At 41.0% G+C, this 27,192-nt stretch overlaps 1 protein-coding gene and 1 long non-coding RNA gene across 2 annotated transcripts in view; one reads left to right on the top strand and one right to left on the bottom strand.

Annotated features, from left to right (window-relative positions):
* The window catches only part of LOC111872527, a 47,771-nt gene extending 33,286 nt beyond the window's left edge, over positions 1-14,485 (top strand). Inside the window, exons 2-3 of the long non-coding RNA XR_002844237.2 lie at positions 617-746; positions 13,034-14,485. This is a non-coding gene — a long non-coding RNA (uncharacterized LOC111872527). The remainder of the gene's footprint in view (positions 1-616; positions 747-13,033) is intronic.
* Positions 1-26,404, bottom strand: part of LOC111872491 — a gene marked incomplete at its 3' end in the record, with an annotated part of 115,940 nt that extends 89,536 nt beyond the window's left edge. The window contains exon 1 of the mRNA XM_033754721.1: positions 26,102-26,404. Within this exon, the coding sequence (XP_033610612.1) occupies positions 26,102-26,198 (97 nt within the window). The remainder of the gene's footprint in view (positions 1-26,101) is intronic.
* Between the last annotated feature and the right edge of the window lie 788 nt (positions 26,405-27,192).

Raw genomic sequence — 27,192 nt, 5'->3', positions numbered from 1 at the left:
TTTCAGTCGATGTAACAGATCTGCATGACCAGCAATATTACCCGAACAAAGAGACATATGAATGAGAACCAAAGCACCGATTTAGGCTGGAAATAAGACAGAAATCATTCAAGAATCGGTTGTATGAATCCGGCTGCAAAACTTCCTCTGGTCTGCAGAACAGGAAGCGGAAAGATAGGAAAATCTTGACGTCGGGACGCTCCTGGAGTAGACCCTCGTCAATGTGCCTAGCGTTCTTCAGCTAGTTGACACCAATCCAAAACACTTGTGTAGGCATCACTAACACGTGACAATATGTTGAAGGCTGGAACATGGACGAAGTTGCAGTCGAAGGCCTACTACAAAAACTAATGTGAGAAGGACCATTTTATGCAGTAATCTTCAGTATAGCTACATAGGTGGTTCTTGCACCGAGTTGGACAAGTTCTGAACTAGAGTCAGTTTCTGAAAGAATAATAGGCCAAGTATCGGTCTTGTAATAACGTCTGTAATTTCCTCCCCTTGTCTGGTTCCGCCTATAATGACCAATCCTCTCGCCAAATGCCGTCTGTCCTTTGTCTTCCATGAAATGTAAGCAACTAAAACTCCATTGTGTAATGGTTCGTTTCTTTTTAAGGTCAAACAGTACGGCAAGGAAGAAACATTTTTCTGCGTCAGGGTCTTTGGATCGCTTCCGAATTACGTTAGGGATTACCAAATTCATGGACCGGAGACCTCGAGAAGTCGCTACTCCCTCAGATGGCCAGGTGAGGACTTCTTCTCTATTTTTGTGTGCCTGAAGGATGATTACCATCGTGACAAGAGCCCACAAACTGTTTTACATTTCTGGAATGAAACCTGCTCCTTCGCCCTTCTCTTTATTTGCAATGACTCAATCCTCAGAAGTCGGTCCTGAGATTCGGAAGTTAAACCGGTCTCTGTTCAACTTTCAGTTCTTCACTCCGATAATAACATTTGTAGGTTAACGTATTGAGATCCGTCTATACAGCAACTGGATATGAAGTTAATAAGACCAATAAAACGACAATATTAACCTTATTATTACTCTCACCATCACATGCATCGATCTACTGATCATCCTCAGGTGGTAAAATAAACAGACGCAAGTTCAGCAGGCCTCAGATACAATTGATCCATTCTAACGATTTTTAATTTTGAAAATAAATACATTGTAATTCATGTCTGATAACCTTAACATGCTTTCGTAAAGCCACCCGAGGGCAATTATTCGTTGTGAGAGAAATAATAATTTGCATATTACCACTTTATTGGAGAGCCGAGATAACCTCTTCGATATAGCGACGGGCTACGGGCTGGACGACAGAGGGATCAGACTTCGATTCCCGGTGGGATCAAGAATTTTCTCTTCTCCACATCGCCTAGACCGTCTCTGGGGCCCACCAAGTTTCCTATCCAGTGGGTACCGGAGGATCTTTCCCGGGGGTAAAGCGGCTGTGACGTGAAGCTGACCACTCACCTCAAACTAGTGCCGAGGTCAAGAAAATGTGGATCTATACATCCACTCCCCATATGCTCTCATGGCGTAGTGCTTAATTAGTTAAGCACAGGGACATCTTTACCTTTATTTTTATTGCCACTTTATTAATATCATTAATTATATACTCAGTTATATAAGCGGACCCGGTAGCGTATTGGTTAAGGCACTATGCGGGTTCAAATACCGGTAAAGTCATTGGATTTTTTTCAATTGACCTAATCCTTCCGGCCGCACTATGGCCCTGGGGGTTCACTCAGACTCTAAGGCACTATGCTACAAGTCGGAAGGTCGCGGGTTCAAATACGGTTGAGGTCATTGGATTTTTTCAATTGACCTAATCCTTCCGGCCGCACTATGACCCTGGGGTTCACTCAGACTCTAAGGCACTATGCTACAAGTCGGAAGATCGAGGGTTCAAATACCGATGAGGTTACTGAATTAATTAAATTATTTTCCTGGGGAGTAAAGTGCGGCCAGCGTGTAAGGCTGACAACCTTACCTCCATCTTTGAGCCGATTGTCTAGATAATGTAGGAACCTCAACGTCTCACAACCCTATGGGCCTTCATGGCCTGTTACAGGGATAGCTTTACTTATTTTTCACTTTATACAAGCGGACCTTCGTATCTTAATTAAACACACATATATATTACAGGACGCAAACAAGGAAGATGTTTGTCGGAAATTTGATATTGACTTACGGTTCTGTACTAATATCCAATAGAGATGATAATTTTGCATTGCTTCAGTTCTATCAGTTATTTGTAGTCTGCTTCTTATTTCTTCATTTCTTAAAACTTCTTTCTATAGCCTCTCAAAACACGCTTGTCACTGTATTTACAACTTTCTTTAATTTTGAACAGTTTCGTAATTTTGATGCCAGACTGTATTTTTGCTTTCATATGATTCTCAGAATATACAGCGATTATTTCTCTGAAGAGCACAAAACGATGGCCTTCTAACACAGAAGGACTTTGGTACTGATTTCTAAACATTATTTACATGAGTTGTGTGTTTCGAAATGTCAATGTATCTAGACATAACGTAACTACGTAAGAAATATCACGTGTGCAACCTTTGCTATTGTTCCTCCGTGTTTTCACATAATTCATCTTTGACTTAACTTGACTTGGGAAAATATTACAGGCTCACCTGTTCAAGAAATATCCGGAATTTTGTGGAATCAAAATATTCATTACCGAATTAACAAGAGCCCGTTACTGCTCCCTATTCTCAGCCATTGAACCGAGTTCAGTCCTCAAACCTTGTACTATTTCAGACCCCTGCTGACTTCACTCATAATTACTTTTGATAGCAAATGAAGTGCTTTTGTTAGAGACCAAAGATCTCCACGTTAGTATGATTATGAAGTGAAAGTATTTGCATGGAAACCCGTGCACCTATACTGTAAAGATTTGCATAAATTTGTCTAAGCTGACAGCTCGGTGTTAAAATTTGGCATATTTCACCTCTGAAGTGAGGTGTTGCTAAATATATTTCGAAGAAATATAACATTAAAAAATTTGAATTAAAATCTTTTGGTCGAAATTCATTTCCGTTTGTATCTGTCATAATCTATACTTCAAATGCAGGTCAAATCGAACTTTACCAAGTCTAAAAATACAAACAAACAAAATAATTGTACATTTTATATAATATTGTATTCTGTATCCACAATTATTTTTCAACTTCTTTCAGTACCGGTTAGCGAGAACATTCAACTCATCTTAATTTCAATACCTGACGAGTAAGAATAAGAAGAATATAATAAACCCAGTGGTTTTAATCCGCAAGCGAACTATACCGACCGAGCGACCGCCGCTTGTCGGTGAAGTTAGTGCCAACTTTAGCGGATAGAGGGTGTCGCGTTGTCAGAGCAACGAAACCTCACTGCCGTTAATTTCGGTTTTCTAGGCCGGAGCCGCTATTTCCTTGAAAGAGCTCCTCAATTATCCACACGAGGCTGAGTGGAGCCTGTTCCAGATCCACCACTTTTCAGAAAACAATCTGGTAGCGCCGGGAATCGAACCCGGACATCTGGATCTGTAACCAGGAACTTTGACCACTAGACCAGAGGCGGTCAGGAAAATACTAGTATATAGTGGTATATATTTTTAATGTAACCCCAAGCTTATCTGAAATCAACAATCGTCCATTATTTTCCTGGGTTTCTTTGGAGACTTCTCACAGTTTGGCAGACTACAGCTGTTGTTTATATAATATTTCATAATATTTTGTTTCAATATTCATATTTACGTTAAGTATCATCATCACACTCAGGTTCTACAGGCGTAATTCTCATGACATTGTGACGTCACTCGCGAGATCGCAAAGTTCACGTGACCCCTACTTCCCGTTGCGTCATCCACGTCCCGCGAATGTGGAATAAATTCGCCATATATTTCTGTAAAATAATACAAATTCCACGGTCAACGCAACTGTAATTTATTAACTTTTGTTCTACTACATGGTTCGACCCTTATAATGTCATCTTCAGGTGTTATGATTTATATATTTTTCATCATTGAATTGTAACGCTTGTATTCATGTTTAAATACACAAGCTTAAATTAACTACTTTATATGTAAATTTATATTCTACCTGCTAGATGTTGATTTAAATACCTGCTATACATGAATTAAAAGTTACAAATTAAAAATTTATTTTACTAATTTTTAAAATAAATTTAAAAATGTCGTATGCTGTATTCAGATTCGTGTCTGTTGCTGTAGTAGACCCCGCATCTTTTCGTCTGATTCCTCTATTATTGGTTAGACTTTGTGTTAACTGTTTCTTAAGCACAAATTTATCTTCTTTCTTATTACCGGAATGTCGTTTGTTACTGTTGTGTTGGTAGAGTTCATAGCTTGTACTCTTCTCCAAGTATAATAAGCATGTTCAAGTCAAGGAGGATGGAGTGGGCAGGATATGTAGCAAGAATGGGGGCAGAAGAATGCATATAGGATATTCATGAGGAAGCCAGAAGGAAAGAGCCCACTTGGAAGACCAAGGAGTAGGTGGGTGAACAATATTAAAATGGATCTTAGAGGGATACAATGGGAAGGCATGGATTGGATTGATCTGGCTCAGGATAGGGAAGAGTGGATGGCTCTTGTGAACACGGTAATGAACCTGCGGGTTCCACAAAATGCTGCGAAATTCTTGAGCAGCTGCAGAATTGACGGCTCCTCAAGAAGGGCTCAGCTCCATGGTAAGAAGAGTTAATTTTCCCACATAAAATTTCAGAACAAGATGTAAAGTACAAGGAAGCACGACTTGCTGTAGTCAGTTGAACTAGAATAACCACAGATTATTTAGCCCATATGCATTTTAACACAATATCGATTTTATTCGTTTATATGAAATTTATGACAAGGATATTTTGCATCTTTTTGTACAGGCATGTGTCAATTGCAATATCTTCCCTTTAATATGGTACACACCCTGAATACGGTCTTTTATGACCGAAACATGCCGAGGTTTTAACAACATTTAATCAGCACAATGAAATAAACGAAACATACGTAGTAGTACGTAGTACTTAAATGTTAATTTACATCTTGTCCTTAAAAATAATACTTTGTAAGATTTTGTGCTGGGTTCAAGTGCCTTAGGATGGATCCATTGGCGGGCCCTTGAGAACGTGGTAAAGGGCACGTGGTCCCGTAATAAGTAGGATATATTATTGACTAACTAAATGACAATCAACGCTACAAAAATATTTCTGCCCCATGGAAATTAATCGTAATAACCGATAGCTGTATAAAGGATTCCTGAGATCTTTTGCCTCTCGAGGGACTTTTGCCACGCTCATACAAAAATACTATGGCATGCAGGCCCGTTGGTAGGCAGCGGGCCGCAGACAGCAACAGAGGAATGATGTTTTCTGTGCTGTCCGCCAGACAAAAATCGAACAGCAACAGAGGAACGGTGTTTTTCGTTCGGTTCGTGCCGAAATGTTTTAAGTAAGACAGTTGAAGCAATGAGTGAATTGTGGGACAGTCGCCAGTCGGTAAGAATGTGAGGATGGAAAGCAGAGGACTTTGTTGAGATCCGTCACCAGGCAACGACTGGTAAAGACATAGTACGTGTTGCAGTGAACTGCAGTGTGTGTGAATTAGCGATAGCGCTATAGTTACTTGTAGATGCGTTCTGTAAATGTTCAACAGACCTAGTTACCAATCCAAACCTCGTCTATAGTCCCTCATACACGTGACAACAAATTCCATCTGGCCTTCAAGTAAGAACGATTCTCTTGAGTAACATGGAAGATCGGAAGACCTAACCAGGAATTCTCCTATCAGATGCCGCTTACCGTGATTTGTCGTGATGTGCAGATTCACTTGATCAGCTTTATCGTCGTAGGGTTTCAAATTCTATTGTATCTCGCAGCGGTGTTCTTAATGCTCCGCTGCCACCTGTCCACAAAGATTACGTGGAGAGACACTGATGGTAATCCTATGTGGCGGCAGTTCAACCCACATGTAATCAATTCCTGTTGTTCATTGTTACTCATTGAACAAAAAATTGTTTATTAGTCTCTGGAAACCAAAACCATATACGCGTCAAACAATATCACCTTCCATCAGGCATCACCAGCACTCTAGACTTGCTTTATAGGGGTATTCGGTTCGCATTTCGGCCGAGCCTAATTTAAGTTCCTTAAGATTCTCCTCACTTTCTCCAGGCGAATGGCAGGAGAGTCCATTCCCATCTTATTCCTAATCCTAAATTATCTTTCCTTTATTTTTACACATCCCATTTTACGTTATGTGGCCCTTGAAATTGATTAAGCATCATTAAATAACCGAAGAATGTGACATTTGGGATTCTCATAGTTGCCACCATGAAGATCACTTTCCTCTGGAATGGGACACCGTGCAGATGTTTACCGAATTTTGGGAGATCAGTCCTGAAGATGGAGACAGCACGATACTTCGTAACATCAGTAAACATGTGGCAGATTGCACGACGTCATATCGTAGGAAACAAGAATCTTCAACCAGCGACTAAAACCGTTTCGCCTGCAGAGTGAGCAATATTCTGCCTACGTTCACATAAGCAACGTTTCCGCACAGCACGTGCGTAACTCCTTGTGAATTATGAAACCGTGAGCCTCTGTTCGTGGGCGGACTTCACTTCTGCTTCAACAGATGGTAGTTACTATAGGATTTGAGGTTCTAACGTAGCTGGTTTTGAAGAGTTCTATCTTCGGGGATATGAAGTCCTGTAATACTTCATGATTGTTTCTTGCTAGGCATATTCTTCGACCTTGAAGATGGAGACAATATATTCCTCTGAAATATCGGTTGGATTTAAATAGGCCACACATCGTTATATCCCAGAAGTGACAGCTAGTAGCTTCCTTATTTTGTTTCATGGCTTATTTAAACGGTTTGTAGCCTCGCGTGAATGAGTGGTTGTGACAGATGAGAAAGAAAGGGTAGCGAAAGGGCCGATAGTGGCCTAGTGTATGGTATCCTAACGCGCTCTATAGGAACTAATGACAACCAATAAAACGCTGGTCTGGATAAATGACGTCCGGGTAGAAAATCGAACCCAGGCATTCGACGCCGAGGGACAATGCTGCAGAATGCTACAACCGACATAGAGAGAAGCAATACATTAGCATTAAAATAAGAGAGAATATGATTTTCTTAGTGTCTGTCATAGCTTAGAACGACGAATCTTTATTACCTCTTTGTGTTTCAATGAGGATTTCCAATTCGGTAATTATGATGTATGAAATTGAAATTTGCTTCCTAAAGAGTCTTCATATAAGCAGGTGGAACATAGGACCCCAGGCGGTGTGACTTGGTACTGTAGTGTGCACAACTTAATGGCACATATTTTCCCAGCGTTACTTAACCGTTTCCTGCATATCGAAATGGACAAATTACATTGTCACATTCAACTTTCTCCGTTGCGTCTAAGGAAGAGAAAAGAAACACAAGAATATACGAGTAAAAATGATTCAAAACATGAATTAGGTTAAATTTGTGTGTATTGTTTAATTCAAATTCGCCATTTGTACTTTCTCTTGCAAATTATTGACTTCCATTCCACAATCATAATTTACAGTGTTTCTCTCTTCTGTAATTACCATGTAATTATGAAACCGACTCTTATTTGATTACAGTACCGACGAAAACATGACATATCTAGGAGGTTTATTCATTTTCCTAATTACATTTTAATTTATGCTGAGTAACTGGATCATGAAATTACGAGATGGCATGGTGACATAAGCTAAACTGGTGAGTTTTGAAGTAAAAGTGATTTTAAGTGTAAGACTTCAATTAGGTAACAAAGTATCTTCGTTCATACGAATATCTGAGTTTCCGTTGCTTTTAGTTCTGATGTGGTTTCCGTATTGTTGCTTTTTCCTATAAATTGCCATGTTAAATTTCCTTCACATTTTGTGCCTGTCGGCACCATGACCACTGAACTGCGTGCCTGGCATTTGGATTTCAGTGCCCAAGGCAGCAAGGAAACCGCTAATCCCGGCACCGAACTGCGCTCTGAGGGAAAGGAACGGAACTTGCCTTTGGGTTCACGGTTTAGCGAGGATATACAGGTTAACTATCACAAAACAGCAACGAAAAAACGTAAGAAAGTAAAAAGAAGTTTACTTCTCGGGACCATAACCATCGTGATCACTCTCAATAGCAGTGAGACCAGAACTCAGTCACTTGTATTATGAAATACAAACATTTTATTAAATTGTGAAAACTGACTACTTGTGTGAACGCCCACGTACCCCAACCAACTGTTAACTCATGAGTTGTTATAGACAGAAAGTACCTTTCCTGGATGAAAGCCCTTTCCATTTATAGAAATATAGTAACTTTCACATTATACATTTTTAGCGGCATTTTCAAACCCCTCCCCATTACGATTTTGTAAAATTTACGGCACCCATCTAAGCAAAGAGTTCACACATTTTGTATAGAGTAGCTGATAGTCGCTCTTCTTGTCAATCCATTTCCCATCCTTACGAAACAAGAAGATTCAAGAGAGCATTCCACGGGTCTGTACCCCAAGTCGGTTGAATTCAGCCCATACTATCAAACTATATCCTATTTCTTTAATATTATTCTCAAACTTACACCTATCTCTCGATTGGCCTCTTATTATACGCATTTCATATTAAAGTTTCACATGCATGACCCATCTTCCTTATGAGCGATGCATGACCCGCCCATCAAAATCTCTTTCGCTGTATTGCCGTAACAAAGAAAGTAAAACACCGTGGTTTGAGTCTGCAAGCGAATTGTACCCACCGATCAACCGCCGATTGTCGGCAAAGTTAGGGCCAACTTTAGTGGATAGCGGTGTCACGTGTTCAGCGCAACGAATCTCCACGCCCGTTAATTTCGGTTTTCTAGACCGGAGCCGCTATTTTCTTGAAATAGCTCCTGAATTATCCTCACGAGGCTGAGTGGACCCCGCTCCAGACCCACTACTCCTCATAAAATCTGGTAACGTCGGGAATCGAACCCGGACCTCTGGATCTGTAACCAGGAACTCTGACCACTAGACCACAGCAATATTAGTTATGAAGCCCATGGTTATGCGATTTTCAGCATCCATTTTTTACTTCTCTTATGCTTCCGGTTACTCTTCTCAGCACTCTCTTCTTAAATAGCCTCATTACTGAGGTTTATAATTAATTTATACGCTCATTTCTTTATGTGTGACACGTGTAATGCACATAAGTAGGCTAGAGATTAGCCGTGTCCCAAGCAATTACCCAAACAAAATGGCATTATCGTTCCTTTTCACTCAGAATGGAGTGTATTGACGGCCTATGAACTGTTCACATGGGAACGCGAACACTTCACCACGCCAAAGGCGAATATTCTGTGGGTTCTTCCCGCAAAAAGCTCAGCAAGAACTGACACTTCTCGATATAATTAAAAGAGAAGAATTATCTCGTAACCAGAGAACAGCTGTACTAATTATGGCCACATTTTGTACTGGATGGGGGCGCTTTTTCTGCAAGATCTCAACCTGTTTTACGCTGATTACGAAAGACCGTCAGCAATTTTCATCCGCAACTGAAAAAGTGGAAGAAAAGCCCCCGAAAAGGTACACCTAATAGGGTTTCAGTCTCGGAATTAATGAATTCCAAGACTTTGCTCATCATCCGGTATTCTGTAATAGGGCAACGTTTCGGAAAATGTATCTGTTTCTATCTTCAGGCGAAAGAGTGAGTAAGCACATAAATATATTAGTCTGTTTGAAAGGGATATCAGTGATTGTACAAAATCCCAGAGCAAACAATAGACAAAGGCCAGAAACTCAATAATTTCAAGTCAGAGCGGTTTAGAACGGCGTTCAAACTTGTTCTTTCTCGTTTATAGCAAAAGAGCGCATCTCAAAATGACGAAGAAGAAAAAATAAGAAATATTTTATGCCATTTTTAAATTATAGAAGCATAGCTTTGTAGAAACGTATTATGACTAATATTCTGAGTCTGAAATATTTAAAGAAATGAAAAGGTGAATTCCTTCGCCTATTATTTAGCTTAGTTTTTCCAAATTAGCTTTATCAACATTTAATTTGTATGTTATGTTGCTGCCCATTATGAATTATTAAAGCTTGTAGTTAGGCACAAGATAATGAAAGTAAAGGAAATAAAAATTTTGAATTATATGCTTAATACATGGACATCAAGAACATATACGAATAAAGATATCAGTTTTCTGGGATATGGCGCCGTGTAGATATTGTGTAAACCGACGTTTCGGAGGCACGTATCGCCTCAGTCTAAGACTATTTGCACCTGCTCACTCTGGTTCTTCGCTTGCGGGTTTTCTTCTTTTTTCTTCTACTCTGAAGATGGGTGCGATACTTTCCTCCGAAACTTCGGTTAACACGATATCTACACGACGCCATATCCCAGAAAACTGCTATCTTCATAGTCACCGCCGTGAAAAACTTTAAATCTTACATAGACGAATAAAATTCGAAAGCAACACGTGCACTCAGGTCGGGTGGACAGCCTTTGCAGTTGCGCTCGTGCGTGTTTCACGAGAAGACAGTGCTTCATCTCAAGTGCCAGATTAGCAGCTAACTTTGTAGGGAATGCAGAGCTTTCGGAGTGTGACCAATTCCAGTGCTCTTTCACTGCACATCGAATTTGCTGCAGATAAATGAACATATAATGCGCATCACTGCTTGTCAGCCGATGAAAAATTCCTTAAAATCATATTGTTTCCACACGTTTAATCTGGAGTGCAGGACTAATGCATAGTGTCCAATGGTAAGGAGATTCGTTACAGTTTCAGTGAGAACATGTGCTGTAAAGTGGTTGAAAATGAGTGAAATTCAACCTCAATGTCGTTCTATTGTGAATGTGCTATAATTCCAGGTAGTATCTGTGACCAGAAGTCCATATCAATCAATATTTCAAACTGGACAAGTACATTATACACAGCAGAGCGAACCGGAATAGCTCAGAAAATAAAGACCTGATTCGATTCCCTGCAGGGACACTATTCTCTTTTCATCGGCTCTGCAGCTCATCAATCCTACTATGACATCAATTCTTTGGACCCTTTGTTCGTTGATAGAACGACCGGAACGTGAAACTGGTCTCTCTTCTCAATATAATTACGATATGTGAACTACGAGGATCTTTACCGCCATGACTCCATACATTTGCATGTCCCGGTGCACATTCAGAAAAGCGTGACTGATTCCCTACTGAAATCATTGCAGATGAACTGGGTGGTTATATAAAGGCATTCTATCAAAACAAACTCACAATATCTCAAAACTTTAGATTTTACATTTACAATATATATTTATAAGATTAAAGAAGACCGTCTCTGTGGTCTAGTGGTCAGAGTTTCTGGCAATAGATCCAGAGGTCCCGGGTTCGATTCCCGGCGCTACCAGATTTTATGAGAAGTAGTGGTTCTGGAACGGGGTCCACTCTGCCTCGTGAGGATAATTGAGAAGCTATTTCAAGGAAACAGCGGCTCCGGTCTAGAAAACCGAGATTAATGGCCATAAGTATTCGTTGCGCTGACCATGTGACACCCTCTTCCGCCAAAGTTGGCAGTAACTTCGCCGACATGCGGCAGTCGCTCGGTCGGTACAGTTCGCTTGCGGACTACAGACAACGGAGAATGTTTGTTTTGTTTTTGATGGTTATTTGACGAGACAAAATAATTATTTTATTAACGCTGCCCGAGACGAAAGGATAATTAGTGAATGCAAGGATAAGATACGAAATATGACACCAGCAGGAGACATCTCTGACCCATCGAAATATGTAAATGGATTAAACGGAAATTTATCTTCGTTTAATAAATTTTGGACTCACTTTGAACCTCGAGGAATATATTCCTTTCGAAAAACAAAGTGTTTATGTCCCGTGTCCTGTATAACGGGCCCGTGAAAACTGTGAGGAATGTGGCTATTAATCTTCCACGTTTGTCTCCAGAGAGAATTGCGTCTAAGAATTATTAATTTCTTTGCCTCCACGATACGGAGCAGTTGCGCCGGTAACGTTTTGTCGCGCCATCATGTAACTCCTGTCATTTCGCTTTGGCGGCCGAAACAGAAGACCTGTAAGTGTTCTGGGTAAACATACTCAAACCGTTTGCCAGAGAGTGTTTAAGCGTTTCGTGCAGTGTCTGAGGGAAATAGAAACCTTGGAATTATCATCACAACTGAATTGATTCAGGGACCGTCCGAAGACTGATCGCCAGACCTGTGCCCTTCATGAGTCTGTAATATTTTGGTAACATTAAGAAAAACGAATTTTCGTATAGCTGAACTTTCTATCGTAATGAAAGGAGTGAATTTCAGCATCGTATGAAGGTCGTGCATTACTCATCAGAGCTTCGTAAACTTGAAAGCCAAGAGTTCGTCTTCGTGGTTCTATTGTGTCCATTGTGACCGAAAAAAAAATGTGCCTGTGTGAAAGTAGCCATGTCACTCCGGTGTCCAATAAAACATCAACAAGTTGTCATTTGCCTGCGAGTTCTTAATGTTCGTTTTTATGTATATAAAAAGATTTCGTAACGCTCTAAAACCAACACCCCAAATGTCACGGAATTTCATCATCTTTCCATCTTTCAAAAGGCGAAGGAAGGGAACTTGTCCTTGATGTAGCGATAAGTTATCTATTCATCGATGGTACTCAATGAAGAATTTCGTACGAAACTTTTCGAACTGTCGCCAAGACGTCCTAAACGTTGGATTGCATGACAAGGAGCTTCACATTTGCACTTGTCACCTAATGTTACTGAGATGAAGACCGGACATCTACTGCACATTTAGTGCTCATGGGGAAATATATCAGTTGGAAAACGTGGAGGGAAATGTAAGTTGGGAGATCTAGTGTAGAAGGAAGGATAATATTAAAATGGACTTAAAAATATATATATAAGTATATAAAACTGACTCAGAGTAGGGTTCGGTGACGGTTCCTTTTGAACAGATAATCATATTTCAGTCTCGCTCCAAGGATTGTAAGGACAGAATAAGAAATAACAATAATTACTACTTCAATTTTTAGATTGCGGAATAAGATATATGAATGAGCAGCTTGGCAGTGGTTCCTGCGCAGAAAGTAGAAGACAGTTCTCCAGTCCTTCATCTGAACTTGCTTTCCACAACCGGGGCTTCAATGGGAGGACCGGCGGACCGCAAATGTACAATACTGCATTACAGAAAACAAGAGTATGAAGACTTCTTCAGATCTGCTACCCTTCACAAAGGAAACGCTTCTTATTCTCTTTAAGTAAACAGAGAATGAAGATTTGTGAGATTTTAAGTCGGCAAGTGAATTTTAACGATTTGTTCATGTTCGGACACAGACCATAAGCATTTGGAACACGATATAATGGAACTTCATTAACTGGAATCAGTGTAGTGCTCCGGTATTTGTGGCTGGCTCATCGGACTGCACCGCGGTAGGAAAATATTCAACAATATGGCGACCAGTGAAGTGTCCAGTCACTGCTGTCTAGGACTTGTTACTGTTCTCATGCCCTCCACTGAGTAAGATCATGCCTCTTCCAACTTCTTGGCCATCTACTTAATGGTTTTCCTATGTACTGTTTGCTTTTGCTTCTTACTAGGAATATCTGGCACATAAAAAGAAGTTGGCTGTCAAAATTTAAGGGGAAGAAATATCAACGTAGTTAATTTTGGTGGATGAAATGCGGAGAGAAAGTTGAAAACTGCGCAAATTTCGTAGTTCCGAAACCCCTTTGGAATACGCGACATATTTCAGGCGTTTGTTGGGAATGAATAGGTAGTGGAAAAAGCGTGATATCGATTCTGTGTGCCTTATATGAAAGTATTATGTACGTATTCTTGTACTTATCGATACTTTCTTAAGTGCGTAGATTGTGTAAGATCGAATAATGAAGTGACTGGTAATTTTCTTTTTCGCTGGCTGTACAGCCCCCTTGGTCCCTGGTCTCTGGTTTTCAGTTTCATGATCATTTTACAGGCGGTAGGACTCCTTAGGCGAGTGATCAGCTCGCAGCAAGGCCTCTATATAAAAACAGGAAAACACACAGAATAAACACATAAACATGCCAAACACCCATGCCTTTTGTGGGATTCGAACCCACAACCCGGTTTCCTAGGATCGAAGAGAGTATATGCCTCAGACCGCTCGGCTACCATGACCGGCGACTAATAATTACAAATTGAAAATAATGGAAAGTAAATTTGTTGTGGCAATGTAGAATTTTGAGAGGAAATGTGGAACAAAGGTAATAGAACAACTACCTCCATGATTAGATACGAATTTGGGTCAGACAGAATGCAAACTAAAGTGCCAGTATCTCATATGTTGATTTCGGTTAAAACATAATTTTTTATTCAATTAAATATTTGAAATGTACTGTTATGTACCTTTCCAGATAATTTGTTTTGTGTGTGTGAAGTTTCGTTCATAAAGATTAACTGAATACAGATGGGTGAATTAATGTTGGTTTCTGGAAGGAGGAAGAAATAAATTGTGGAGGTAAATAAAATACTAAATGTGATTGGTACATTTGATTTAAAAAAACATAGGATTCATGGGATGACGAAGTCAGAGCTGGCCTATACACCCGATCAGTGGTTGCGAAGATCACTGAGTTGCTTCAGGGCATACCATGTTTTTCCATCTCCTCTTCGCTCATCCGTTATTCCGCTGAAGAATCAAAATATAATTGGCACATATTACCACGGCCAGGATGAGTTATTAAGAGAAGAAAGTTGACCATCTGTCCTGACCAGTCACAAAAAAAAATTGAAAATTTGCGTGTGAATGAAAGCGCTCGTGTCTGCAGGCAATTGCACGACCCACCTGCCTCTTAATGTCGGAGGGAAGGACGCGTGACTAGGCAGAAGTACGGCCGGAATTGTTAAGTAACAGACCGTACAGTATATTCTAATTTTATTATTTCATCTATTTTGAACTGAAGTATACTTATTCTCTTATTTCTTGCTTTTTTGCTCTTTTTTCGTACAGTATCTCGTCATGGTTGGATTACAATGAAAATTACAATAATTCCTCCAATTAACAAATAATTCTTTATTATACTTTAGGTCTAAAATTGTTTTTTTTTTTCAGAACGGTTAGGGTGTTAACTGTTTGATAATTACTGGGGTTTTGGACTTTGTCCTTCGTCCGGTATTCTACTCGTAGAAACCAGAGAACACATTGTTTCGGACACTGGATCTATTTCCTTTCTCAGTGGAGGGGGGGAGACACCTACTCTGTTGGGTCCCTAAGAAAGACCTAACCTCAGTCACTGGACCTAGTGACTGATGTTCGCTCCTTCTGAGGGACCCAAGAGAGTAGGTGTCTCCCCCTCAACTGAGGACTCAACCTACTGATTAAGGTTCGCTCTGTCTGAGGGGCCCAACAGAGTAGGTTCCTTCCCCTCACCTGAAGACTGAACCAACTGATTAAGGTTCGCTCTGTCTAAGGGGCCCAACAGAGTAGGTGCCTCCCCCTCACCTGAAGACTGAACCTACTGATTAAGGTTCGCTCTGTCTGAGGGGCCCAACACAGTAGGTGCCTCCCCCTCACCTGAACACTGAACCTACTGATTAAGGTTCGCTCTGTCTGAGGGGCCCAACACAGTAGGTGCCTCCCCCTCACCTGAAGACTGAACCTACTGATTAAGGTTCGCTCTGTCTGAGGGGCCCAACAGAGTAGGTGCCTCCCCCTCACCTGACGACTGAACCTACTGATTAAGGTTTGCTCTTCCTGATGGGCCCAACAGAGTAGGTGTCTCCCCCCACTCCCCTCAACTGAGGACGGAAACAAGTCCAGTTTCCAAAACGTTGTGTTTTCTAGCTTTTAGAATACCGGACGAAGGGCAAAGTCCAAAAATCCGGTGATTCTGAGTTTTGTACACCATCGTCAGAACAATTTAGAATCTACGTATTAACTGCCTGTTGTGTTTAACCTGCAAGAAAAAGTAAAGGAACCCCTTCCATCTGCCTACAGGCATACAGTACATCGTTAACTTCAGAACGATAAGTAAGTAGGGGGCGGGTATACTAAAGCTATTAAACGTTTTTCATTTGGGCTGTCATGAGTGCGATATATTCATAAAATACTGACGTTCAAATCGAACTTTGTCTAATTTCTGGAAAACAATTTATACATATATTCGTTGGAGTAGAGATTCCTACGCAATATATAGTATATAGTTATGAATTTAAAATTATTCGATGTGATGAATATTTAACGAAATATAAGGAAGAATACTTTCGTATTCTGAGCAGTGCCATGGACATGTCTCTCTCTGCAACAATAAATTTCCGTCTGCAAGACATCAGTAATACAATCAGCATTGAAAAAAACCTACTGTGAAGCTTTTATAGATAGATTGTCCCCATATAATCAATTTGGGATTCCTCATTATCATTCAGTGGACGAGCGGTCTAAGGCATGAAATTTCTTAGCCTGCTCGAACAGTGGAATCGTGGGTTCGATTCCCACTCAAGGCATGAATGCCTGTCCGTGTTTATTCTGTGTTTGTGTTATGTAGCGACCTTGCGACGGGCTGATCCTCCGTGCAAGGAGTCCTACCAACTGTCTTAGATTAGAAACTGAAGTGAAATGAAGCGTTTCACGGATGCCCTATGTTCCAAGTGGGAGCAACTAGAATACAAAAAGAAGACTTAGAGCTATGGCAAGTCCACCCCTGGAATTAGTGCTCATAAGAGAGTCAAGTGGGAAGAGATATTTTATACACGTCGCTAAAGCACATCCATAGTTCGTACCTCGATCAAGTGTCTTCCTGGCGGGAAAGAATATTCAACAGACATTGATAAATTATTTCTACATGATTGACTGAGGCTGACGTCAGTGTTCTGTTGCGGCTCCAAGGATCACGAGTTCAGACTTTTACAAAGGACGAAAGTCATTCGTGTTAAATTGCACTGTGTTACTGCGGGGGCTTCTAAATGCTTACGCGCATGTTTCGTATCCGGGAGACACTCGCTTCGAATCTAGGTGACATTCTTTATAATTCAATTCCCGTAATGATGATATTCTTTATTCGATCAGTGCTGCCGAGAAAGAATCATTAAAGTTACCAATAATCTGTCAGAATCGCTAGTCACTTATCAAGTTATCAGCGTTAACTTGTGTGGCCTGTGAAAGGTAATGCTGTGGAAGTGCTTAATTAGTTATGTCATGAAATCGTATGGGAGTGAAGGTATAACTCCAAAATTCTTGACCTCGTGACTAGATGGAGGTTAGTGATCAGCTTCACGCTCCGGCCGCTTTACACCTGAGGAAAGAGCCCTCGTCATCCATGGTATAGGAGACTAGATGGGCCCTAGATCCGATCTGGAAAATGTAGAATGGAGAAAAATAAGGCTCTGCTGTAAATCGAACCCGTGCCGTCCAGTCCGTAGCTCGTCGCTATATCGGCTGAGCTATCCCGCCTCCCGTGTGTAGTCAGAAGGAACTCGTTTCAGTCTCGAAACGGCAACAAATGTCCTTACCGATTTTGTTGTGTTGCTCAGCTTTTCCTGGATCTTGCCCCGTGCGACCTTTTTTATTTCCTCTGATGAAAGGAGATCGCAAGGGAAAATGTTTTGCTGATGTTGAAGACGTAAAGAAAGAAAAAACGACTGAAGGACTAAAAGGCATCACCAGCGATGAATTAAAAAAATATTTGAGCAATGGAAAAAACGTTTGGACAAGTGCATTGAATCAGTTGGAGAGTACTTCGAAGGGGATTAAAGTTTTGTTAAGTAAAAATAAATACAGAATTTTTTATAAACAATTCCCGTTTTTTTTGGTCCCCTCTCGTATTATGCTGCTATTCGTCAAGCCCTTCAGTTCACTATGGTAATAATTTTCTTATACTATCTGATAATGACATCCCTTTCAATTGCTGTCAAGGTAGTATCTTTGTATTACCAGCGAGCACCACCATTGTTACATACAATACGAGCACGTACAGTGGGTCCCGGTCGAGTGGTTGACAAAAAAGCTAACTCCGTGGTCTTTAGTCCGCAAGCAAACTATGCCGACCGAGCGAACGCTGCTTGTCGGCGAAGTTAGTGCCAGCTCTTGTGGACAGAGGGAGTCACGTGGTCAGCGCAACGGATCCCTACGGCCGTTAATCTCGGTGTTCTAGACCGAAGCCGCTATTTCCTTGAAATAGCTTCTCAGTAATCCTCACGAGGCTGAGTGGACACCATTCCAGACCCACTACTTCTCAGAAAATCTGGTAGCGCCGGGAATTGAACATGAGAACTCTGGATCGGTAACCAGGAACTCTGACCACTAGACCACAGAGGCGGTCCGAGTGTTTGACACTCCTGCATTTATTTCTGAAGGTGCCGGATTTGATCCTCGGCCCTATGTCCTTGAGTGCTTGCGGGCAAATGCGGTATTGCTGCCTCTGAGCTCAGTCGGCATAGCGAGCAGGGGTTAGATTTCCGGCAGAAAAGTGAACTTTCTCCTCTGCACAGCCTCCAGACCTGGTCTGGGGCCCACCTAGCCTCCTATCTAATGGGTACCGGGAGCTCTTTCTTTGAGGTCAAAGTGACAGCAGCGTGAAGCTGGCCGCTCACGTCTATATAGTGCCAAGGTGAAGAATGGTGGAGCAATATCTCCACTCCCGCATACGACTTCATGGCGTACTGCTTAATTAATTAAGCACGGGGACAAATTTGCCTTACTTTCACACAGGCTATGACGAGTTTCTTTTACAAACTTAATAATATTTTGGAGCACGCGGTAGCATAGTTGGTTGAGGCACTATGCTACAAGCCGGAAGGTCGTGGGATCGAATCCCGATAAAGTCACTGGATTATTTTTTCAATTTACCTAATCCTTCCAGCCGCACTGTGGCCCTGGGGTCGACTCAGCCTCTAACAGAAATGAGTACCAGGAATATTCTTGGGAGTAAAGGGCGGCCGGCCCGTAGGACTGACAACCTTACTCCATCTATGAGCCGATTGTCTATAAAATATGGGAACCTCAACATCTCACAACCCTATGGGCCTCCAAGGCCTGCTACAGGGATATCTTTATTTTTACTTTACTTTTTAATAATAATATTTATCCTTTCATTCGAAACTGAAGAGTATAGCCTGCGCGGTCAAGAAGCTTCATGGGCCAGACCAGCTGTGTCCGCACTGGTGGCGGCATTCATAGCCACACGTGTGGAGCTTTAAGCAGGACGGGTGGTTGTGGTTGAGGATGTTTGAACTTGACGTGCCATTATTACTGTAATGGAAAGATGTTACTCAAAATTCTCTCGAGACTGAGTCCACTTGGTACGTCGGCCACTAACTGGCCTATTGTACCAGCCCCGGACGATGAATGATAATGGAGCATTTGGAGGAATGAGAACTGGCAAGCAAATAGAAGTACTCCGAGAAAACCTGCCCCAGTGCCACTTTGCCCACCAGAAATCCCACATGACCTGATCCGGGCTCGAATCCGTCCCGCAGAGTTTGGAAGTCGGCGACTAACAGCCTGAGCTAAGACACGGCCTTAATTTATTTTAAATTAATGTATCGATTTGAAAGTGGATGGTAATCCAATTAAGATCATTGTCATGAGTGGACATTCGTATAAAATGTGTCCGTAATCTGTCCGATTGTTATGAAACAACTTGTATCAAATATAGATGCGTAATTGAATTCCCTCATGAGGTGAGGGCCACCGATAGGTAATATATGACGTTTCCTAAATGGAATTCAAAACAGCTGGCGTAGCAGTAGCCGTGTGATTGGTTACGCGGTTAGAGAGGCTATGTTACACGTTGCTTCTGTTGATGGTGTAGAACGAAAAGCGAATGATCAGCTGAAGTACAAGAAAGGAGAAAGGAATATTGCGTCACACTTCTTATAGGAAACATTTGGTTGCAAAAGACTGAATTTTATGCTATAGACCTAGAGGATGATTCAGTAGGTGCAGGTCAATAATTATAACCCAGGCAGTAATGCCACGACGAAACAAAACTTGGCAATGCTGTATGTTTTGAAAAACTGACCCGACACCTGTCTGCCCGGTTCACACCGATTGCGTCCGTTTACAAGTGTTATGCCGTCGCGTTATGCGCATGATTGAGCAGCACGTGTCTCCAGTGCTCTTGCGCTGGGTTACGAGTTCATTCAAACAATGTCAGACCCCTTTCAGAAACTCTACCCCTATTACAATGCCATAAAAAAATCGTTATGTAGGAGATGGTCACAAAAACTGAACAAACGGGACCTTGCAGGCTCAGTACGGGTGAGGTATGACTGCAGGGCGTGTAACAGTGGCTCCTAGCTTCACCTGCAAAGTCATTACGTCAGCTGCTACTGGTGACTGGCATGTACTTTTCGTCTTGTCAAAGAGCGGTAAGGAGAGGAAGGATTTACCCGTACCTCGTCTGTTGTTGTCCAAGAACTCGAACTTCGTGACGTGCAGAAAAGAGAGTCCTGCTCCCAGTGGCTTGAAACACTGGTGGCTTAAAACCCCAACGTCATGGACACGGGGTGGCTGAGTAAGCGGGGTTTCAGTTGTCGGAAGATGAGGTTTCACAGGATATGCGTGAGTGGTGCGTGCTGCGTGCTCTCGCCATCCGCATGAAGTTGCCCTGTGGTGTGCCCTATGGCGTACCAGCGTAACTGGTCCCATTCTCTTCTACACAACCGTCTACACCAATGTCTACGGCAGTTTCCACGAGTTTCTGAATCAGCTGGGAGACCGAGACCTAATATTCAGTTATTTTCAAGATAGCGCAACGTGTTGCACGTTTAATCGGTCCTTGGAGGAAATCAGCCGTTTCTTTGTAGACAGGATTTTCTCCAGATGTGACACCGCCGGGCATCGTCCTGTGTGGTTCTGCTGAAGGGAGGGTGTTTGACGACAAGAAGACAAATATTACTAACGAAACTGCCGCAATGCTAGGTGCAACGCTCAGGGTCATGGAGAGTTGTGTCAGCCTGTGTCTCCGGGAGGGAACAATTTTCAGCATCTTCCATAACCCAGTTATCTCCGCACCTATCAAAGTATGTATTCACAAAGCTTTGTTTCATTGGTAAATATCTGCGTGATTTCTAATTATTAATTGTCCTTCTCCGAGTGAAATATTAGGTATAACCGATTAGATACTTACAAAATTATTCGTAACGCCAATAAAAATATTCCCATGAATTTTAAAATTGTTATATGAGCATGACTAATCTGCTCACAAATCTTCAAAATGTTTGTTACAATGCAATATATTTAATTGTTATCAAGCATGGTCACGTTATCAAATGGTTGCAAATGGATGTGCAGAAACTAAGAAGTAGTGATTTTAATTTCGTCCAGTTTACTCTTACGTTTAGATTTCCTGTTCTTATACAACGAATATTCTCGAACATAAGGCGTTTTTAAAGGCTAATAACAAAAATTGTCTTACATAATCAAAATATATATGTGTCATAGTATATAGCCTATGTGATGTAATGGGCGTGGAACACTGATTTTGAGTTACAAAGGATCCCTTTATACCAGTTGTGAACAAGTTTGAAAAGACTGTCAAAAATAAACAACCCACATCCGTCAAACAGTCGTAAGTTTCACTGTGTTACATTGTTACAAAGGTAAATAGGCCTAAAGGTTATATAACCAGTAACCGAAAATGTTCACAGAAACGAAACTTGAAGTACTGTGTTAGAACTACATAACACTCGACCTTGTGGGACGTGAAGGGTGAAAGGTACAGAGAGCCTCGCGTGCGACAAGAACCGCCCTTCGCTTCAGGCGAAATGAAACTTGACGAACCGCACCTTCGTAATTTTAGTTTCGCTAACTGTGCATATAGTAACCACCCTTCAGTCTGAAGTCGTGTTCTCTGGTATCAACAACGCTCATGCAATATGGCCTCATTACTTGCAGTCTGACTGGAACTGCTGAACAGTTAGTATTAGCCAGTTCTTCGAAGTTTCAGTGAACACAAGATGTCCGTTTTGCTGTTCGGGTGATCAGAAAGAGGAGTAAATGATTAAGAATGTCCCAGAAACGGAGAGCTGCTGTCCATTCGAAAACAGAGATCTAGGATTCTAATCCCGTTCGGGATATTAGTACCTATTTATATGTAACGCTACGATATAGGTAAACTCTGTGAGAGCTTTAATTCAAGCAGTCATACAGAGAGAGATATTGGGTTTTCGGACTTTATCCATCGTCCTAGTTTTAAGATAACTAAGAAAAACACTACGTTTCGGAAACTGGATCTGTTTCCGTCCTCAGGTGAGGGAAAACACCTATTCTGTTGGGTTCCTTAGAAAGAGCTAGCCTCAATCACTGGACCTGAGGACGGAAACAGATCCAGTTTCCGAAACGTAGTGTTTTTCTTAGTTATCTTAAAACTAGGACGATGGATAAAGTCCGAAAACCCAATATCTCTGTGTGTTATACACCATCGTCAGAATCCTATAGTAACTACCAGTCATACAGGGTTTTATTTAGGCTTTAGACGGCCACAGAGCATACCAAATCCATATCGACCTTTTCCACCAATAAGAAAGACTAATACAATTATGAAAATATTTATAACCCTCAGAATGTTCCATATTCGTAGCAGACGGCGCGATTTGAGAATACATACAGGACATTCGAACGGTTCGATACAATTCGACGTCTATTATTCTTCAGGACCCTAGTTTACATTTTGTATTACTGAGATAAAGGCATATGTAATTTTTAATATGAAAATGAAGACAGCCAGTGAAGTTTCAACCTTTCGTTCTTCATAAAAGTGACAAAATTTGTATTGTATTAACTAACTTCATATAGCTGAGCCCTTTATTAGAAGCTACCGGTTGTGCAGCTACTCAGGAACTTCCGAACATTTTGTGGAACCCAAAGCTTCATTACCGTTTTCTCCAGAACCCTTTACTGGTCTCTATCCCGAACCAGATCAATCCTGTCAAAACCACCCCATCCTATCTCTCTAAGATCCATTTTAATATTGTCCACCCAACTACGCCTAGGTCTTCCCAGTGGTTTCTTTCCTTCTGGCTTTCCCACCAATATCCTATATGCATTCCACTTCCCCCCTACCCATCTCATCCTCCTTGACTTGATCATTCTAATAATACTTGGAGACGAGTACAAGTTATGAAGCTCCTCATTATGCAGTCTTCCCCAATCAAATATTCTCCTCAACACCCTCAGTCTATGTTCCTCCCTTAGTGCCAGAGATCAAATTTTACACCCATACAGAACCACAGGCTGTGTATTTTATTATATTTATTTGTATACATTTATTTATATACTAATTTGCCTAAAACTCACAGAATATCTATTCTGTAATATTATTTTTTTTAAATCTGAAATAATATAACCAAATAAGAAGTAACACGTATATCCTGGTACTTCCGAATAAGATACAGGAATTGGTGTCTAATTTAATACGTTCATGCTTTCTGACACACTTCGTAGGAAGACACGGTTCCTACAAGAGTCATTAGACATGGAACGCATGAGAAGGAAAGCTGTCGGGTTTCTGAGTGACCGTTGAAGACGTCCGCTTCGGTTTCATTCCTCGAGCACGAAATTAATAAGTGACAGTCGTGTGTCTCTGTCATTTGCCGCTGAAGATCGTAGTCACCATGCGAATACATTAACAACGCTTCAGTAACTAGAGAACCGTGGCACAGATTATGAATAGAAATGCAGTTGGATTGCTCTCTCGGATAATTGGGCCTTGATAGTAATATGCAGTTGGGACACATTTGCTCATCACGCAACATGCACAAATGTAAATAGTACTTTTTCCGAGTTAATTATAATAATTCGCAACTGGATGAAAGCGAAACAGGTTGTTTACATGTTTATTGGGGCATGCATCCTACTGCTCCGCTAAGTCCAGAAGCCTTTGGGTCCAAAACTGGGTCCTTCACGTATGGAAGCCCCTCTCATTGGGTTGAGAAACAGGTACCATTTTTGATCCATCGGATTTGAAAGGTAATTCAAAGCCTTCGGCTCTAGTTCACGCTTCTCAGACCTCGCAGCCATATTAACTGTGCTCATTCGATAGAAATACGAGTTGAAAACATATGGGGGAGTCTTAACGCCGGTACTAGATGGAGGTGAGTGGTTAGCCGATATTAAGTAAGTGAAATTAAGCCTCTCAAAAAGCACGTAACATTTCTTTTATGAAGAACAGCTGGTTACTTTTATTTAGAAAAAAAAAATCGCTGCTTATTCTGAGAATCATTCCAGAACCATAAATACATTCCCTGGGCAAAATGGAGATTTTTAAATGCTAAATTAGTTGATACGTATATTTTCCGCTGTGCTTTAATGGTTAATTGAGCGGGCATTATGGTAGTTAATGATGGAAAAGTGAGAACATAATTACTTTTTGTTAATAAATAGTTTAATTTGTGCTTGTAAAATATCCAGCAATTTAAAAGTTAAATGGACACACAAACATTTAATTTATATCTGCAGATATTTATTACAAAATCGTTTAATAACACTAGGCGTTATAAGAGTTTGTTACAGTATGGAAAATTGTAATATGGATTTTTTTAAAAGAAATCTAGGAACAAGTTGCTGTTGAAAGTAGTATCATGGCTGTCTGACCTAGAATTGTCGTGTTACTTTGTACTGTATACAAAACCTTACGTTCCACTGTTTTGCTACGGGCAGGAAGATGGCTTGGCATTAATAAACCGAATAAGATCACATAACATTCAATTTCTGTCTACTTAAGGTTTAATAATCAGATATTCGACAAAGAGAAGCTCGGAAAAAATCTGTTAAGCAAGACGCCGGGAGGAATTTTCACTTTGAATTCACCGAAAGAATCTTGCATTATCAAGTATTTAGAGCAGTGCGCTTATTTTACTTGAGCCCAGTTCACAACGTGTAATAAAGATCTTTAAAGGGCCCAACTGTAGATTTCCTTTTACCTACATACTTGATGACAGTAATGGATTCAGTTTCCGAAACGTTCAGTTTATGAAGTATAAGCCAGACAATGGTCAGTGTCCGACATAATATTCTTATAACGAATCAACAATTGTTACAGACTGCAAAGAACCATCCTTTGTTTGAAATGTCTTTTAGAGACCGGTATTGCAGAAGTAGGAGCAGTCCCCCGTGCGTGTTGCCGGCGGAGCGTTGTACTGCAACATGTGACTCTTTGGCGGGATATATGTAAAAAGGTAAAGTTGTCCCTGTGCTTAACTAAGTAAGCACTACGTCATGAAGGCGTATAAGGGAGCGGATGTACAGACCCAAGTTTTCTTGACCTCGGCACTAGCTGGAGGTGAGTGGTCAGCTTCACGCCCCGGCCGCTTTACCCCCGGAGAAAGAGCTCCCAGTACCCATTGGATAGAATGTTGTGTGGACCCCAGAGCCAGTCTGGACGACATGGAGAAGTGAACATTCCTGACCTCACCGGGACTAGAAATCCGACCCATGGCACGTCCAGCCAGTAACTAGTCTCTATACAGAACACTTCATAATTTCGTCACTTTTTAAAAGTCAGATAAAAACGTCCAGCGCTAATATTTCCATGTAATTATTTGATACATAAAGTATAAGTCTCATGTATCGCGTGATGTTATTTTATTACACAAGAATGCTAAATGCTGATGTTTTGGAGAAAATAAATTATAAAAATAGCTAATTATCCAGTGTAAAAAAAGCAGCGAGTTCGGATCCCACGGAAACACTTGTAATTGCACATTATATATATATATATGTATCGGGACGTAATGTATATAAAGGTCAAGATGTCATAGATTCTAAGAGGGATAGTTTCGTTAGAAATTAAATTTACTTTGCACATTAGAAAACCGTAATACTCTTTGCATTAAACAAGGCGTTTAGATTACAGAAGCACAATAGGCGTAACCGTTCTTCAGTTGAATAGACTCAGTAGATGAGTAAGATATTCAACGAAATTATAATGACAAATATTTCGTTTTAGAATCACTTGTAAATTTCATCTGACACGAAATAATTTCCAGGAGCACAAATGATGTTCAGAAATACAGAATTTAAAACATATGTTTATATTCCCTTTAAATGTAGGCACTAGTATCCCTTGAGCACAAAACACATGAATTGTCAGGTCCACATATCCCACTGGGCACAGAGACTCACCCTTCCGGCTTGTAGGTCCGCCACCTCCATCAGCATGTAGGCCAAGAATCAGAACGATGCAGGTGACTAGAAACAGGTTCCGTTGTAACAGCTCCATAGTGTCTTTGTAAGTAGTAAATATCGGAGAAACCGAACAATTTTCTCCCGCTGACCCACTGTTGGGACTGACACCAGATCCCCTGCAGACGTCGTCGTTAGCACTGCGTTGCTGACTGACAGACTGTGCTACCAGAACTGTAATCACAACCAGAGCACAGGTAAGGCAGTCTATATTTTCACTTCTCACATCAGCTGTCCCGCTTACTATTAACTCTCCCCTCGCTGTTTTCTGACTCCTTACTCTCTCGAAAACTCTCTCCTTCTCTCTTTTTGCTTTGCTAACTTCTTACAGTACAAGTCACTTAAACTGCACACAACACATTTCATACTCCCCCCACTTCTTTTAATAGTATCTGCAGAGTGCAGGTCGTCTATTGGCTGCTGACCTAATTTTCCATCCTATCGCATGCATTCTCTGCGTTCGGTAATCTAAATTAATTCTGCTTGTTTCTAGTTCATTAATGTTGCATTTCTTTCTTCTGCGAGTAGGTCTCCTTGCCACTTGCTAGGATCGTAATGAATTCTGTCATACGGGATCCTGTTTACTAAAGGCGATTTTAGAAACTGAGATAAACGGGACATTGAAATCCGTTAAAAATGTCAGTATTTTTAAATGATTGTAAATGAAATCTTCTCTTTTAACATACCTCTTGGACTTGCTTAATGAATATTAACATTCTTTTCGTATAACGTTTATTTTCAGTTTTACCCAAATCCCTAATTTAGGTAGATGCTATACAGTTCTGACGATGGTGTACAACACACAGAGATACTGGGTTTTCGGACTTTGTCCATCGTCCGGATTCTAAATAACTGAGAAAGAACACAACGTTTCGGAGACTGGATCTGTTTCCGCCCTCAGGTGAGAGAAGACACCTACTCTGTTGGGTCCCTTAGAAAGAGCTAGCCTCAGTCACTGGAGGACAGAAAATCATGATAATATATTTTCTGCTTTCTATCAAAATCAAACATCTGGAAATTCGTGTAGCTTG

The sequence above is a fragment of the Cryptotermes secundus genome, unplaced genomic scaffold (assembly GCF_002891405.2).
Source record: "Cryptotermes secundus unplaced genomic scaffold, Csec_1.0 scaffold537, whole genome shotgun sequence".
Taxonomy (NCBI): domain Eukaryota; kingdom Metazoa; phylum Arthropoda; class Insecta; order Blattodea; family Kalotermitidae; genus Cryptotermes; species Cryptotermes secundus.
Note: the sequence above shows the minus strand (reverse complement) of the source record. Positions and strands in the feature narration are given on the sequence as shown.